The sequence below is a fragment of the Neltuma alba genome, unplaced genomic scaffold (genome assembly GCF_004799145.2).
Source record: "Neltuma alba isolate B1F8T4 unplaced genomic scaffold, ASM479914v2 tig00002611_pilon, whole genome shotgun sequence".
Classification (NCBI taxonomy): domain Eukaryota; kingdom Viridiplantae; phylum Streptophyta; class Magnoliopsida; order Fabales; family Fabaceae; genus Neltuma; species Neltuma alba.
In genome coordinates, this window is record NW_021632938.1 from 4848 (window position 1) to 23310 (window position 18463).

An 18463-nucleotide genomic window follows, 5' to 3' on the forward strand; every position below is an offset into this window, starting at 1 on the left:
TTCTTTCTAAACACCCAAAGTTCCAACAAACAAAGCACAAGAGGTTCTTGATTCAGACTCTGAAAATGTCTGCCATTGCTGAGATATGGATGGGCAAGCTGTCAAAGCTTAAAGCAAATATCACGCCTCCCAAGCCCTTGTCGTCGTCCAAAGCCAAACAAGGATCACAAATTGAGCGCCCTGTAGAAAAGGATGCTACGAACAACAAGAAGGACTACACAAGTTTTCGTACAGACACTTCAATGATGTCTGAAGCATCCGTGTGTTTGCTTATGGATCGATTCGTGCCTTGGTGATTATATATGTGTATATATGTTCTGATGTATTTGTACATCTCACTACACCAGGTTTACTCTGGCTAAACCTTTTTTGTTTCGGGGGCGATCTTAGAAGTATGCTTTGAATCGCTCTTGCTCTGGTTCATTCTCTAAAGAAATGAAAAGCCAGATGTATTGTCTCCTCTTTGAACTGAGCTTTATCTTTGGATAGATCAAATTATATATTATTGACTATATTGCCAAGTAGCTTGACACGACGGACTAATATTAGCAGAAATTCACCTTGTACCATTGAGATCAAACATGATCACAAGCAACTCTTTCCTCCGATGCTTTGTGCAAAAGTATTGATTTACGCAAGTATATGGAAAGCTAATTGATTTACACAAGTATATGGAAAGCTAAAACGGAACATACCTGTTCTTAAATATGAATCTAGGTCGCAGCTTCAACCTCAAGAATGGGCAAACAACTTTCTGAGAATAGACATGGACTGTTCTAACAAAATAGTCTGTATATCAATTATCTGGGGGAAGAATCAGAAGGAGCTTGCCTCCTCTATTTCAAAGGTGGTTGAAAAAATCTCAGGCTGGCAAGAAGGTGGTATCCATTTTTCACATGCCGTGATTACTCTTGCATAGCTGAGGGCCTCGTCAACAGTATCAGGTTCTAAACCGGTAACCAGTGAAACAAACAGCTTTCGGTTTGTGAGAGATTTGAACAGCTTCTTGAACTTTACAGCAATATATTGGAAAGCACGGTGAGCTAGTGGGGTGTTATTGATTCGGTTACTTGTACAGGCGCTGTTTTGATTGTGACTAATCACTGGATTGAAGTCAGAAAACCATTCGCATTGTGTTAGAGGTACCAATTCAATCTTTTCCTTAAAAAGATCAAATTTGTTCAGTATTAACAAGAATTTCTTGTCATTGAAGGTTGGATGTCTTATCATGTTCTCAAAGAGATGCTTAGCTGCGAGCATTTTGTTTGTAGAAACTCCATTGCTGTCAACTGTATGCTCATCATAGTCAGTTAAGGCGACACAGAACAAAGCAACATCCATGTCTTCAAACATCTCCAACCACTTACAGTTCTCTCCCAGGCTTCTGGGATGTACTCTGATCAGTTGGTACCTACAATCGAAACAAACAAATGAAAACTACGAAGCTCTCGTAAAATATGATATTTCAGGTTTCAATTCATTTCTTCCCATCGCCTCACAATGTGGTCCCTTTCTAAAGCATGAAGCTTCCAATATTAGCATAAGAAAACTTTATCATCTGAAAATAAAAGGCGAAAAAAATTATGCGCCGTTCTAAGATGTTTGCCATCAATACTTATCTAAACAAATTATGGCATGCCTAAGAAAATTGGGGTAAAAGAAAAACTAAGAAAGGAACACTGTGTTAGTCATGTGCATGAATAAATTACATATTTTCTTAATCTGGAACTAAATTAAGCCTCACTGCATCACCAAAAAAAAAAATGGTGAAGATCTGACCTGAAAGAAGGATCATGTCGATACTCTGAGAACACAGAGTCTTCATCAATTGGCTTGGGAAATGAAAATTCCATGGAAGCAAGACTGTTGGATAAGGCCATACCCTCGGCATACAAGATATCCATAACACAGGGTTCATAGTCTGTCTTGGAAATCTCAACAGCCTGCACATGAGGAATATGTTTAGATATTGATGAGTAGTAAATGCTCTCTTCGAAATGAAGTGATGCAGTTGCCGCATCAATGGCCATATATGAGAGATGATAGATTTAACTAAATTGAGAGATTATCTTCCGCGGCTTGGATCATTTGATCTGAATATCAAACTAATACAAATATGATTCCGATGGCCATTCATGGAAACTCGAAACTTCCAACATCCAGAAGGGTTAACGGGAAGAAATGAACGGAAAAAAAGATAGAGCAGCAGTGATACATTGATCAACTATGATACGTAGTACTTGAGAAACAACTAGGATAATGAAGTACAAAAAAAGATGGACAACCAAGCACCACATACCCGGTCTAGAAAATAACTTGCATTTCTTGGTAGCATTTCTAACTCATCTCGTCGGCCGTAGGTTGCTTGAATGGCTGCATCCCTCCATAGCTCCTCTACAAGAGATGCGTACTCGGACGTAGCTGCTGGAAATATCTCACCAAAATCACCCAACGCCATATATTTGATGAGTGAATCTGAGAAGGCTTTCAGTCTTGGGCTTATAGAATAAATTGTTGTTTCTCTAGTATTGCCTGTAATCTCTGCTGTAACTAAGAAGTTAGCAACTTCCCTCCATAACACAAACTACCAACTAATGGTGAACAGGCTTTTTCCACGAGCTAAATTATGAGTTAGATAAATTATCCCAGAATTAAAGGTAGAAATACTAATATTATGAAGAAGAATCACGCCGTGCATACACAGAAGGCTTTAACAAATTCATCACAGTGATGAAGTATTCCGAAGAATGAACCAACACAACCAAGAAACTAGAGTCCCTGTTTGAAGCAGAGCGTAAATTAAATATAGAAAAAAACAATTGCCAATTACTTTGCATTTGGCCAAGGACTAAACAAACATAGATCAAATTCATTGAATAATTACCAGATGAGGTGGAATCATTAACCATCCGTCTTTTCTTATTCTGCAGCAAACTCTCTTCGTGAAATTTCTCACAGCCCTCCAACAATATGCCAAGGTGGGTATACAGGTTGCTCTGGATCACCAGCTTGATATTTTGGAGCTCATTATGGGAGAAAGGGACATTGTACTGAAGCTTGGCCTAGGATGTCATGTTCAGTCTTTAGGGTCACTCATAATCATTTTATTACCAGTCATAAGAGAAATTTTAAACTTTGACAAAGGATTTACACCACGTACGGTACAAATGGATTTTGGAATGATAAAAATTTAGCAGAACCGAGCAAGCTTTAAGCTTGAATCAGAGCATAAGTTAATCATTAAATCAGCATCGTACATATGAGAATGCGTGGCCCCAAAAAAGCATCTTACCTGTTTAAATATAGTGCTTGTTCCAGATTTGACTGATCCAACAAGTAAAAATTTGTGAAGCGTTTTATTCTCAATACGGTGCTGGGTAACTGTATTGACTCTTTCTTCACTGCAAAGAGGGAAAGAGTTTGGACGCCTTGGCAGAGATAGCATCAAACAAACTAGCTTCGGTGCAGTCTGTAGGAGAGTAAGCCGACAATTATTGACGAATGTTCGTAACTATAACAAGAAAAATAAAAAGTCAACATAAAACTTCACGAGAATCACCTTATTCCATATGTACCCCTTGGTATTCCTCTGCCCCTCCTCTTTGTACGATCCATCAGCATTCACCCAAAAATTAGGCTTTCCTTCACATGCCACTCCTGCTGCCTATAAACAATGAACAGAATACTTCCATTTAACATAATCGAAATTATAAATTAAAAAAAAAAAAAAAGAACATGCATGATTCTGCCTCGCATAAAAACCTTAAGCATCCAGCGCTCTTCTTTGGTAATCTCTCTACCGTTTATGAACACATTTGTGTTTCCATTGCTTGCATTTTCCTTCAAGACACCTCCAACGTCCAGCCGGGGGCTTATAAATTGAGTTGGCCGTTTACCCTCCTGTACGACCAAGCAGAGCAAAAAGATTTGAGGTATGCTTATAAAAACATCAGCTCCACCTCAAATCAAGGAGGGAAAACATAAGCAAGCATGCATCTTAATCTTCACCTTTCCCCATAAACCGGATGCCTTATCATACCAATAAAAACCTGGCTTTAGCTTTTTTGGTGGATTTGAGCTGCTCAAGAGTGACATCATCTGTTTCCTATTAAGTTGTTCCCCATTCACACAAACAAGTTCTGGTGGTATTTGGTTTGCTTCAGAAAACTTCTCAGCATAAATTATTTGTTTCGCTTGCGGCTCAGACATCAAGTGCTTCAGCATCCGAGAACCTTTTCCCAAGGTTCTTCGTTTGCTTTCATCGATTCGATAGCCAATGCATGTAATGCATTTTCTTCCTTCAGGCATGCTCCCCATTGCTCTTATGACACAATTGCGGCAGTACTTTGCATCACAAGAAATGCAAATTACCTTCTCAGTGAAGCGATTACCCTTATGGCATCGATGGCATGTACCTTTGTTACCAGTTCTCTCAACTTTTGGTCTCACAGGGTACCTTCCAGCTTGAGAATCAACAGGTCTTGCGCTCACTACTATCATGGCATCTGACTCAGGATCGCGGAAAGTTACAGTTGAAGGTCGCTTGATATGTGTGGGTCTGGTTGTGTCGTTTTTACAGTCAGCTCCCCTGCAAGAAGAAATCTCAGAGGAGAGAGATTGAGAGTTCGAGCCCGATTCTGTTATTTCCGAGTTGGCGGGGTTCGGATCACTTTGAAAGAATATTTCCTCTTTATCATCAGTGCCCAATGAACCTGAGTTACTAATTCTGTTTGGAAATTCAATGGTTGAGGAATGGGAGTTGGATTTAGAGTCATAGTTTGCATGCCTGGTTTTCACAATGGGCTGGATGATTGGAACAGAAAGTTGATCAGAAGAAATAGAAGCTACAGAAGCAATTGGAATTTGATCAATTTTCAAAGGAGCTATTTCTGGGATCGAGTAATTTACAGCAGGACCATCATATATCATAGCAATGGAGTATTCAAGGTCATGATCGTCGTTATCTTGAGAAACTGATGAGGGCACCCCAGGCAGCCATTTTTTCAGAAGCGAAGCCATTCTAGCCAGTGTCAAACAAACTCTCACTCTAATTTGACAGACCCAGCCTGCTTCATAACCATTACTAACTAAAAGAAAGGATCATGCAAAGAACCCATGGAGCACAGTAGGTAATAAGAATATCCCGAAGCAAAAAAGCCATGAGACAAAGGCAAGACTCAATGAGAGCTTGAAACTTGAACATGATGGATGAGAACTGGGAAGTTATGGTGGAGAAGCGAAACTGAAAGGCAGGAGGCAGAAAGAAATGTCAAAAGAAAGGGGGGTGACTACTGACAAGTGACAAGTAAACCCGCAGAAGACGAATATAGAAATGAACCGTTCAGCTTTGAACGAAATTGCTTGGAACGGATCAACGAACTTTTATCAAATTCAATTTCATATACTAATTTGCATATTTACACACGCTGCAAAATATAATCCGTATAACATCGACCCTGAACCCAAACGCATCCTAAAATATTGAAATAGTTGTAAATAATGGTTGGGGAAAAGAAAATTCCAAATCTGATGCTTTAGGATTCTCAGGGAAGTCAGACGTCAAAAGTTCGTTACTATTTACGCACTACGTGATGATTTTTGCACCGAGGAATACGTTCATACAGTTCTTGCACAATTATTTGACTTCAAATATCGAAGACGCTGGTTAAAAATGTATGTTTCTTAAATATAATATTACCTCCAGTTTTAAATATAACATTGAGTTTATAATTTAATTTAAATTATAAATTAGATTTTATATTTAAAACTGCTAGTGAGTTTAAGTGGGTTGTGTTTGCAAATCATTTGAAGGGAAATTTTTTCTTTTTAAAAAAAGTAATGGATAAGATAATCAAAGAATGCTCTTAGTAGACGGTCGAAAGAAAATAAATGATTGTTTTAGGATTAATATTTATATTCCAAAAAATTTAAGTGTTTATTATCGACTCATAATTCGTTTTCATAATATACAAAACGAGTTTGCTCCGAAAAAAAAAAACAAAACGAGATTTTTAAAAGGCCTATTTGCCATCACGATGAAATATATTTTTTCAGAAACATTATAATAATAAAACTCTTAATATATATATATATATATATGTAATGATGTATAAATTTTGTCTTTAATTTTGACGAATTTGCATGCGTGTCCAAGGTGCTAATCATCAAAGACATTGAACTGCGTCACCTAATACTACCTCCAGTCTTTAATATAGGACCTTGTTTGATTTTTATTTTGATCCTAAATATAAGATCTCAATCCACTTTGTCTCTCATATTCATTTATTTTTTTTCAAGATAGTTCTTTTAGTTATATTAGTTCTAGCCAATAAAATTGATTATCAAGAATATTTTAAAAAAAACAACATCTATTTATTACAAATAACTAAATTAATTTATTTTTTTAATTTACTCAAATGAGTCAACTAGTTTTTATATTTAAGACCGGAAATAATAGTTAAAATAATTTTTTCTCGCAATAAAAAATAACTTTTGTCTAGTCGTATTGTTAAGATCTGAAGAATAAAAGACATCAGGGCAGGTGATATATTACATCACAATTATACACACGAACAAGGACAGACAAAAAAGAAATTAACGGTTTAAGCATAAAGTCTCATATTTAAATCTTTATAAATTCAAAAAGTATTTTTGAGGGAGTTACTCAGATAAGTCCAGCAATACGCGATATAAAACAAATTAATGGGTTTTTTTTTTTGTTGGAAAAGACAAGTCAATGGCTGTGATTGTGACAAGACAATTGGGCCTTAACTTTAGATAAGAATGTCAAGTGTTTGTTGACAGAAGAGCGAGTTTGCTTGGTCTGTTTTTATTAGTCATTTTCCATTTTTGAGTGGAACCCCTTCAATTTTTCCAACGTAGGTTTTGGGTCAAGGGAAGGAGCCACGAAAATTTATATCTCATCGATATTAATATAGCAGTAGATCTTAATTCACACAAGCTTTAAGAAATAGTAGCATGAAAAATTATCCTGCCTCCTATCCTTAATACTACCTCCAGTTCTTAATATAAGATCTTGTTTGACTTTTATTTTGATCATAAATATAAGAATCCAATCTACATTGTCTCTTATATTTATCTACTCTTTTAAGATAGTCCTTCTAACAATGATAGCTCTAACCAATACATTTAATTGACAAGGATATTTTAGGAAAGACAATACTTATTTACTACAAACAACTAACTTAACTTCTTTCCTTAATCTCCTTAAATTAGTCAACTAGCTCTTATAATTAGGACCGGAGGTAGTATGAGAGTTTGTTTCATTTTTATTTTGATTCTAAATATAAAACCTCAATCCACTTTGTCTTTCGCATTTATCTATTTTTTAGGGTAGTCCTTGCAATAATGGTAATTCTAGCCAATATGCTTGATTAATAAAGATATTTTAAGAAAAACAATACATATTCATTATAAATAATTAATTTAAATTATTTTTTAATCTGTTTAAATTAGTTAACTAGTTCTTATATTAAGTATTAGAGATATTATGAGTTTATCTTTTGGAAAAAAAAAAAACCATATGTAAGCCTTACGAAGAAGCAGCCACTCTCAGCCCACCCACACAAAAGAAGACATTTGCAGGGCTGGCATCAAGATTCCTGAAGAAAAGCTCTCTTGAAAGGAATTATTGGCCCATTCATTAGTGGACGTGCAAGTGAAGCCCAAATCTGAACACCTCCACGCTTAATGTATTGCCAGTGTTTGTTATTACTACCAGTATTAGTGAAAAATAAAATGAAAATATTTATGTGAAGTTCTTGATACCCATTATAATTGAAGAACTTAATGCAATAGATATAAAAAATTTAACCCAAGTATTAAAGAACTTGACATAATAAAAAAGCTCTAGTCTTCTAATAAGGCATCGCTTTGGGACTTTGGGTAAATAGAGGTGCTTCTTTTTCAAAGACTAAGTCAACACATATACTCCCTTTGATTCTTAATATAAGAAATAATCAATTAGTCGAGTAGATTGAGAAAGTCAAATAAAATAGTTTATTACATCAAATATCACATGATCCCCAAAATATTCTTTATGATATTATATTCTGTATTAATTTATAAATTATGCAAGTTAGTTTTGAAAAAAATAATCAATATGAAATACAAGTAAATTGAGAATTTTTTTTATAATCAAATTAATCTCTCAACTAACTTTTATATTAAAAGTTAGGGAGGAAAATGCAGGCAAACTAGAAATGCTTCTTTTTTCTGTAAAAACATGGTATTTATGTTTTTTTTTTTAACACATCAATAAGCTAGACCTAGCACGTGGTTGAGGTGGAACTAGTTTTGATGTCCATTACAATGATAAATATTTTGGTGCTTATTACTTTAGTGGAATTTATATTATAATGCTCATCACTTTGATTAAGATTTTAACCCAAATGGAAGAGTCATGTTATGAATGACCTTATTGTACGGTTCAGAGAGCACTCTGTGCATGCGATGTAAGTGCCATCCATCGAGTTGTTTTACGATATAAATAAATTCAAGCCCACAACACGCATCAACGTAGTGCTATGTTGTTGGAGTAACCTAAGCTTTAATTGCAATACGTTGCTTACTAAAATGAAAAGAAGATTATTATTATCTCCAGTTCCTAATCTAAAAACTAGTTTAATATTGAATTTGATCGTACATATAAAACCTTAATCTATTTAGTTTCTTATATTTATCTTTTTTTTTTAAATAATCGTTGTAGTAGTTGTATATGTTAAAAATTTTATCACATGGTAGTTTTAGCTAAGACATATGATTAGCAAATATATTTTAGAAAAGATACCACATATTTATTATAAATAATCAATTTAACAAATTTTTTAATGTATTTAAATTAATCAGGTAGGTCTTATATTTGGATGTAGCGTCTTTTCGCTGAGCCACGCATAAAAGACACATTCTTCCTTCTCAAAGGTTCATGTTCTTAATTAAACAAACGGTGGCTTCGCCTTACGGCAGTCTCCATCTCTTGTTCCATCCCTCTCCACAAACACACACAGACACACACCCTATCGTCATACTACCTCCGATCCTAATTATAAGACTTAGTTGACTTATTTGAGGAGATTAAGGAAGTAAGTTAAGTTAGTTATTTGTAATAAATAAGTATTGTCATTTTTAAAATATCCTTACTAATTAAGTGTATTGGCTAGAACTATTATTATTAGAAGGACTATTTTGGAAAAAAATACATAAATATGAGAGACAAAATGGACTGGGGTCTTATAATTAGGACCAAACAAAAAGTCAAACGGGATATTATATTAAGGACGGAGGTAGTATAATAATACTCCTCCGGTTCCTTATTATAAGACCAATTTGACTTTTTATTTGGTCCTAAATAAGACCCAATCCATTTTCTCTCTTATATTTATGTATTTTTTTCCAAGATAATCCTTCTAATAATGATAGTTTAGCCAATATACTTAATTAGCAAGGATATTTTAGGAATAACAACATTTATTTATATAATAACCAACTTAACTTACTTCCTTAATCTCCTCAATAAGTCAATTGGGTCTTATAATTAGGACCGGAGGAGTACACACATTTATAATCAGCCTTATGCATGTCCAAATGATATATGATGCCTGCATGGGCATGAATTATATATTCTGCTAAATTGGCTCTTGGGATGTCAAAATAATGTGCTTATTATCAGGAGTGAAATTTCGAATGCCATCATCTTAAGCAATTAATGGCAATTCCCTCTGCACCTTACTGGCCTCCTCCTCACGTATAAGCGATTAACTTGTCAGTCGCATTGTTTAGCACCTCAAGCTAAGAGACGACATTGTTGGGTGCTTCTTTAATTTGTTACTAGCAATTCTAGAAATGAGGCATTATCTATGTACGTATATAGGAAATATATATACTATTTTCAGTCCTAATTATAAAATCTTATTTGTAGTCTACAAATAAAGTCAGTATATATATATTGGGGGAGTGTATGTGGAAAGTTTTCCTAAACCACAATCATGCATAGAATGTTGGGCTCCTAAACAGGTCACTTTCTTCTGAATTGGCAAGTTGATGAGGCAACATCTCGACCATTATCATTAAGTGATGGTTCTCAAGTGGCCATATCTCTCCCAGTGCCTGCCTTTTATTTTCAGTCTTCACCATCACGAGACGTATAGCTGAGCTAAGACGGCCTTCCTTTCTTCGGGATTTTTAGGAAGCCATCTAACTTGGTAACGAAGAAAACGAAAAGCTGCCCAGCAGATCAACACACAAACCAAAACGTCGTTTTGCTATCTTTGTCCTGTCCACGTGTCAGGCCTCTATTAGTCCCTTTGTCTCAGGGCACTGCTCTCATTCCACGTCTCCTTCCGTCTCACTACCTCCCAAAATTCCCTCCCCCTTTTTAAGGCAAACCCGACTGTCCATCCGTGTTTTTCCAACCAAACTCCCGAAAATATCACATATTCATATCAAAATGATTCATTTTTCATTCGAAAAAACATCCCTGTCTTAACTGTCTTATCACTAAAACTATATATGGTTGGGTGGATAATAATGCCTGCGAATAATCTTATTGTATTCATCATTTGATACCATTATCTTCTCTCTTTTTTTAAAAACTCAAAGTATTCTAAAATTATTTTGGACTTGAGGCTAAATTTCTATTGAGTTGCGAGCATTAAGGTTAAAGTCCTTTTAACAAGTGTATTTTCAAAGATTCAAACTTGTATTCTCTTTTTTACCAGGTGAAACCGCTTATTATCTTAGTTAACAACTTGTTCGTTCCTGTGTTATTTATTAGTATATGCAAATGATTATTTGATTTTATATAACTTGCTTTCTTCTGCAACCAAAACTATAATTTAGTTTATGTAAGTCTCTTCTATTACATTACATTATTTGTATATCTATATACATGGTATCCATATAATCTGTTCCAAAATAATTTTCACTTTAGGTTTTCAAGGCATCATTAATTGTTGGTTATCTTGCCTTCAATTAGTTAATGAGAAGTATTTGCCCTAAAACATTATAATAAATAAGAAATTTTTAAAAAAGATACTCCTCTGATTATAAATATAAAACCCTTATACTAGTGTGTATAAGGGTCTTATATTTAGAACCGAGAGTATTAAAATTAAAATTTCGTTTATTTCTTAATATGCATGTGCGCGCGCATCACTCTAAGATGACAATTATTTTGAAAGGAATAGATCACTTTCGGAGTCTTATGGAAATTTGGAAGGCAAGGAACAACATTCTCTTCTCCCAGGAGGTTACTAATATTACACGCCTCTTAAATGAAGCTTCGCCCTAACAGAGCACATAGTTAACACTAGGAATTTCACAGACCTTTGACCTCCTCTTTCTGAGGGCTTGTTGTACCCTGCTTTTGAATTTTGATTCACCATGTACATATCTTCTCAGTAATGATATTTCATTCTCATTCAAAAAAAAAAAGGAATAGACCATAAATTTCAGTAGCACTATCATGAAGAACGCCATATTTAACTGAAAAATATGAGCCCTCAAAGTTTAGTTAAAAATCAAATTACTGTCCATAGTTACATACTTATCTCTGCCCTCACTCACACGCACGCACTTCTGAGAGCTTTTTGTACGTTATTTTTTTCTTCCCAGTAATGAAAATAAGATAACGTGGCCGAACATTGCTGATGAATATATAATTATAGCGAGGCTAACAATTCTCAAGAAGTATCTTACAAAAACAAAACATATTATTGAGGCATGCATTTTGTGAAGATAAAAATACATAACCCTATTTTCCTTGAAAGTTCCTTTTTTTTTTTTGGCCTAATCAAACGCGAGAAGGATGATTAGGGAAAGTTGTGAGAAGCATTGACGGACGGGCGAGCCCAACGAAATGGACGCACTACTCTAGCCCTCTATTTTTATCTAGCTCCGCGTGATCTCCACATCCATGCAAAGAGCGTGATTGCCACTTATCCTCAATAATTCTCATGTTGAAAGTGCCACCTGTCATTAATTCCTCCTGGTGGAGAGGAGCCGCTGGCCTCATTAACTAATCCTTGGAACATCCTCAACTCCGGCGCGTGCTCTGATACGCGCCACACCTTCACTGAATTATCCAAGCTCCCTGTATACACTACCCATCGTCTTCCCTCCCGTCGTAGGAACCCGATGATGATAATCCTGTCTGCATTTATCTTCTTCTGATGCTTCTGCTCTTTCTTGTTCCACCGCTATGCATTTGACGGGCCCCGTGTGCCCCGTAAGAACCGAGAGGCACGAGTGCATTCCGCTCTCCTCTCGCTTCCACACGCATATGTTCTTATCGGCTGAGCCACTGAACACAAGGTTACCGCCGGCTGCAAGGCAGAGAACGGCGAGCTTATGGCCTTTCAGAACACCACCGTGACAAAGGTTGCCTTTTCCGTCTGCTTCCCAGAAGTTCAACAACCCGTCAGACGACCCACAATACACTACATTTGACTCGCGGTTCACTGCCAAGGCCGTCACGGCATTTTCCTGCCTGAGAAGAATACGATCTAGTAGGTGGTTTGTTTTCCCTTTTCCCACCATTTCTCTCTTCCACATCTTCACCGTACCGTCGGCGGATCCCGTGAAAACGAAGCCGTATAGCCCGGAGACCACCGAGTTCACGGCGTCATCGTGGGCGTGGATCGATTCCAAGCATTTTGAATCCGACAGCCTCCAAACCTTGAGCGTCTTGTCCCAGGAGCCTGAGTATAACAGCCCTTGATCTTCCACCAGGCTTAAACTGGAAACGGCATCAAAATGCTTGATTTTAACCTTGTTCTTTCGCCGCCGGACTTCGACATAGTTCTTGGGATTCATCGAGCTTTTCAAGTAATCCTTTAAAGTAGGCAAACTCCCGATTCGTTTGTAAGAGTTGGGATTCTTTTGCGTAAACTTCCACACTCTGATTTTCCCATCCTGGTGTCCCGTAAAATCTTGTCGCCAGAAATCACGATGGCCTTCACCAGTCCACTGTTCGATTTGAAACCAGCGAAATCCTTTAAATTCTTCCACACCCTGATGTTTTTGCTATCGGAACCGGGTGTACAACAAATCGTCAGAGACGGCGAGGAATATATGTGCCTTCTTCACGCACGAGCGAGCCGATGAGGCCATTAGGTGGAAAGCCATCGTATTCGTGGAAACCAGGAGGAGCGACCGAGGGTGATGAGAGGAACCAGGGAGATTTGGAGTAGGGAGAGGTGGCGGGTGCTTGGTGGCTCCAGGGAGACATCAAGTAAGGCGAACTATTGTCGCTGGAGAAGGCGTTTTCGGGGCCCCCGGTGGCTGCATCGACGTTGCTGTGGCGCTGGTGATGATGGGAGAAGTCGTCATCGACGGAGAAGTCGTGGGCGCCGATGGTGAAAAGCGAGGTGGGGTCGGAGTGCAAGAGGGACCCGAATTTTGGACGTTGAAAGTTGGTTTTCTCCACTGTCATGGTGGTAGCACCACCGGTTTGGTTTGTCATCCAGATCCAACAAAGGAAAATGAACGAACAGAAGCTGTAACACAGCGGAGAGAGATAGGTAGAGAGAGTTTGGGAGATTGGTTGGACGTTGAAGAGGCGTTTTGTGGCGCTGAGGAAAGTTGGGAGAGAAGATCGAGGGTGGGTATATATAGAAAGAAATGGGAAGGAATGAAACAGTTCGGTATCAAATTGAAAGAGAAGATGAAGGACACGTGGTCTGATCAAGGGACAACGGAGCGGGAAAGCGGGTATGCCGCTCACTGAATGATCTCAAAATGGAGGGAGGCTTTCTTAACTACTACTTTAAATCTGTGGCGCCTTTTCAGATTTCCCTCGGCTTCACACGCTATTGAGGGCACAAAATTAAATTAAAATATCTTTTTTTTTTTTGTCTAAAATCTAAGCATTTAAATACCGTGAAATACTTTATTTTATTTGACCTATAGGAGTCTAGGTACAACATATACCTACGTTGTTTAATTTTATGTGCGTAATTTTAACTGAGAGGCAGAATGAGAATTAGCCAAACCGTGAGATTCATGAATCATGATTAGCACGTGAGGAAGAATATAACGATACCGCGTTTAGAATGTTGACATCGTAACGTACTATAAAACATGTATGGTCTTGTCAAAATCTAGAAAGGCTCATCACTTTTGGTACCAGTAAAAGAGATCGATTGCGTAACTGATCTGTGCTGCTCATGCTTCACGTTTCGCCATTTTGGTCAATTTTAACGTTACCTATTTTCATCCTTCAATTCCCTTCGCCTCTTTCAAGGATTATATATATTGACTTTATGACTGCTCAACAGCGTATGATTGATCCTTTTATTTATATTTGCCATAAATATTCAACCCTCTATATCTTTTTTTTTTAAATTAGTATTAAAATTACAATGTGCATCATCAAAATAAGATTATCTGATCGCGTATATATATGCTATGAGCCAGTAACTAATTAATAATTATGGTTTTGTTTGGGTCTCCGTCTCGTCATGATACCCTTTCCACGCGGAAAGCCACCAAAGTATCCATCCAATTTTGCCACGTAGCATGGTGGGGATCATGTCGTCCAATGGGATTTTGACACGAGTGGCCGCAAAAATTGGGTCCACAAAAGCATTAGCTTGGCGGACGCGAGCCTAATCATCACCACCTCACACAAAGATAATGTTGGGAACAAAAATGAATGGGTCTCCAGAACGGCCTTAAAAAAAACAAAGGAAAATGGCTGTGCAGGCTGAAGAAGAAATGAAGCATCAATCGTATACAAAATAATGAAATTGATGTGTCCCACATGGCATCAGACTTACAACAACTATTCCCACAAAGAAATTAAAGATAACTATATACTATTTTCAGTCATTAATATAAAAATTACATAATTAATTTAAAAATATTAAAAAAATTAGTTAAGTTCGTTATTTATAATAAAAATGGACAGTATTCCTAAATTAGCCGACTGCCTTTCCATTATCTCTACCTTATTTGAATTGTGTACTAGTTGCATAGCATCGTTTGATAGAAGTTAGGGCACACTGATATTGCCTTGCAGACATATTTTGTGCCAAATCGGTACTTATATATGTCTAAGGCTTATAAGAACATGTGGGCCACAAGTTGTTAATGAGGATAGACTAAATTATGATACATGATGTGATATGAATTTATGTATATATAATTTATATTTATATATAACGTTAGAAAGGTTCATGCCATGACTCCTGCCTGGCTCTTTCCCCAACAAGCAAGCTAATCATATGTTAATCAAACATTTTAAATTTGTCCACTTCTATTATTGCAGCAAAAAAATTGTACTATTGAAAAAAAGAACTTATTATTTTCATGTCAACATGATTAGATGCGATATTTTGTGCCTGCTTACACCAGAGCACGAACTTTCCCCTTGTGGGAAAAGAGCCCAATTCGGCATATAGAGATATTCTTGGCAAATCACATCAACAACAATATAATTCAACGCATTTTGAAATAGCAAGTGATACGATTATTCTTTTTATTAAAAAATTGTTAACTTATGGTTTTTATCCTAAAGTACTTGTACAGACATTATACTATATTATCTTATTTGGAATGAAATGATTTACTGTCCTAATTTGATTAGGACCAATCATCCTTAATCTTTTTACGGAGTACAGTTTGTTTGTTTTTTTTTAAAAAGGATATGTTAAAGTATATATGTTAGTGAAAGATAAGAAAAGGGTATAAATTTCAATACAATTTAGTATGAATTCCGATAACCGGTTAGAAAATTACTCTTCCGGTCCTTAATAGAGGACCCAATTGTTAAGTTAGTTTTGATCCTAAATATAAGATTCATTTCTTATATTTATGAATTTTCTCTAAATTACCTGTATGGATACTCCCTCAATCATAATCAAATAAAAGAGGAAGATGAGGTATTAAGAAAGATGATTATGGTATTTTAAGAAAATGTATCATATTTCTTAAAATTAATTAACTCACTTAACTTTCTTAATCTAATCAAATTAATTAAATAGGTCTTATATTAAGGAGTATTTGGTAGTTGGAAGGTACTCGTAACACAGTTTCAAAGGAGGTTACCTTCGCAGCAAGCTTTTCTTCAATGTGCCTTGGCAAACAATTTCGCCAACGGGTCGACTTCATTCAATATAGCAAACCATTCTACGATTTTATTTTTATTTTTTAAAAAAAGGGGTATGTGGCGGAGCACGTACAAGGGGCGAGTAAACGCGATTGGGTCAATTTGATGGACACGGAAATGCTAGTGTGAATATAGGACTGGAATCTGCCCCAGATGCATGAACATGGCGTCAGATTGGATACGCGCGCGGGGGTCCTATTGTGGAGCGTGATTAAATTAATCAATCTAGTACCTTATTCTGGACGACCTCAACTTCTACGTGTCGCCAAAAACAGCCAGGCCAAGGTTTTTGACCAACGTCATTAACCTACATATGTCAGTATGACTTCTATATTCATGATGCATCTTCCAAATGTTCTTATACTAGACACTTGGCTAAATCTCCCATCTTCCTTCCATCTTAATCTTACTCTGCACGGATTTTTTTTTTTTTTTACCCTTTTTCTCTTAGTTTTTAAATCTCCTATAGACCCCCCCCAATCGAATCGTGTACTATATAGGTTTTCATATTATAACTAGCGTTATGATACAGTTTTACCCAGCTCATCCATATAACCATATATTCCGATGCCTTAATTAAATTATTCCAGACTCTTGTACTAGTATGTATAAGGGTTTTATATTTAGAATCGAAGGAGTAATTAAATAATTAATTGCTCTTATTTATCTTCTGCTGTGTCTATCCTTGTTATAAAAATTGCACATTTGAACATGGAACCTCAAGTATGCTTTCTTCATCCCACCATGAAGAACAAAATATATATGCCGGTAATCACTAATAGTAATTGCTGATTAATTATAATCGATATATAGCAGGTTAACGACTTATCTAAACCAAATTATACATCTGCTTTCTTCATTTTTACTATTGTTAGCAAAAAGACAAAATTTATTTAGTTTAGATATTGCGGCTGGCATGTCTCTCAAGGTTCAAACAGGTTGATTATGCTAGTGCAAAAAATATTCTCACGTAATGCTATACTTTAATTAGTGGCAACCTATATTATCTAACAACATGGCAGGATTACATAAAGCAGTTGCATTAAAAATTGTTTAAACCCCAGCAAGGTCTAAGTGCTGATTATTTAGACGAGGGCATGTGTATTCCGCTATAGCTAGGTTAAAAGCTACCATCCATCGCACCCACCACGTACACACATGCAGACACATAATATATACAAATTACACAGATGGCACAAAAATAGTTATTGGATGATGTTATGATGAGACAGTTTGGCGCGAAATTTCTCTAACTTTGTTTGCTGCTCATCAGACACACAACCAATCTTATCCTCACATTATTTAATGTTTCTTTTGACTGCGTTAAAACTTTGGAGGATCTAACTTATAGAGCTTGGTTATACTAATCTGAAATTGAGAAATTGTTTAATTTTAGGCTGAACAATTTATATAAGCTTATATTATCTTAAATTGCACCTTCCTTCATTTCAGACACCACACATATGGACAATTATAAAGACCAGCATAAAATCAGTGAGCTGTCTGCTCTTTTTGCGTGTATTCGGGGAAGTTTAAATTCAATATTGACCACACACATATATATATAGGGATGAACAAGACAAGTTGAAAAGTCTGTACTTCAGCTCTCTGTGAACATCCCAATTTGCTGATTTGATGGCTATCATTCATGGCGATGTCTTTGTAGTGAACAGTTGGTCTGAGGAAGACAGCCCAGGTTGTGAACCATTCTGGTCATCGCCTGACACTGGGTAAGTTTCGTTGCCTCATTAATTCTTCTGGCCTACCTCGTTTGGTTTCATTACACACTCTCTGCAATCCAATGCATACTATTTGTGGCTTCCATATGTTCGCAAACAGTTGTCAACGGAATGACCGTCCTTGTGATGTACCACCTTGTGTCCTCCTAAAATTACCCAAATGTCATTTTATGCGTACGTTTATATACTACCTCCTCATAAATATAAAAGCTAGTTGAATATCCTAAATATAATATTTTAATCTATTTTATCTTTAAATTTATAATATGTTTTCAAAAATCTTTATTGATTGTATTATATTTTCACCCAAGTGTAGTTTCAATATATATGATTGAATAAGGATAATTTAAAAGAAATCAACACATATTTGTTACAAATAATTAACTTAGCTAATTTTTTTAACTCCTCAAATTAATTACCTAACTCTTATATTAAGTAGCATAAGGTTTGTAATTAGATAGTCTTGTTTAAATATGGAAGTAGATGATACTGACGGCAACTATTTGTTTGAGCTAGTTCAATTATGATGTAAAAAGTAGTCTGTAAATGATTAAAGTCGTGCGCGCAGTTGGTTTCTATACGTCAAGTTGATGAATGG

The 18463-nt window shown here is 36.2% G+C and overlaps 1 protein-coding gene and 1 pseudogene across 1 annotated transcript; both read right to left on the bottom strand.

Annotated features, from left to right (window-relative positions):
• Positions 1-545: 545 nt before the first annotated feature.
• LOC114733685 (extra-large guanine nucleotide-binding protein 1-like) lies at positions 546-5019 on the bottom strand. The gene is made up of 8 exons (XM_028921185.1): positions 4009-5019; positions 3763-3900; positions 3560-3664; positions 3293-3469; positions 2885-3062; positions 2300-2541; positions 1780-1943; positions 546-1411 (listed from the first exon to the last, which is right to left on the bottom strand). The coding sequence occupies exons 1-8, from the start codon at positions 5017-5019 to the stop codon at positions 817-819; spliced, it is 2610 nt and encodes an 869-aa protein (XP_028777018.1). The 3' UTR covers positions 546-816.
• Positions 5020-11655: 6636 nt separating this feature from the next.
• On the bottom strand, positions 11656-13538 carry LOC114733695 (protein JINGUBANG-like; annotated as a pseudogene).
• Between the last annotated feature and the right edge of the window lie 4925 nt (positions 13539-18463).

Coding starts and splice junctions, on each gene's coding strand:
- LOC114733685 (XM_028921185.1), bottom strand. CDS start 5,019: ATGGCTTCGCTTCTGAAAAAATGGCTGCCTGGGGTGCCCTCATCAGTT. Junction 2,542..2,884: donor TAATGATTCCACCTCATCTG/GTAATTATTCAA, acceptor TAGTTACAGCAG/AGATTACAGGCAATACTAGA. Junction 1,944..2,299: donor CAAGTTATTTTCTAGACCGG/GTATGTGGTGCT, acceptor CCTCATGTGCAG/GCTGTTGAGATTTCCAAGAC.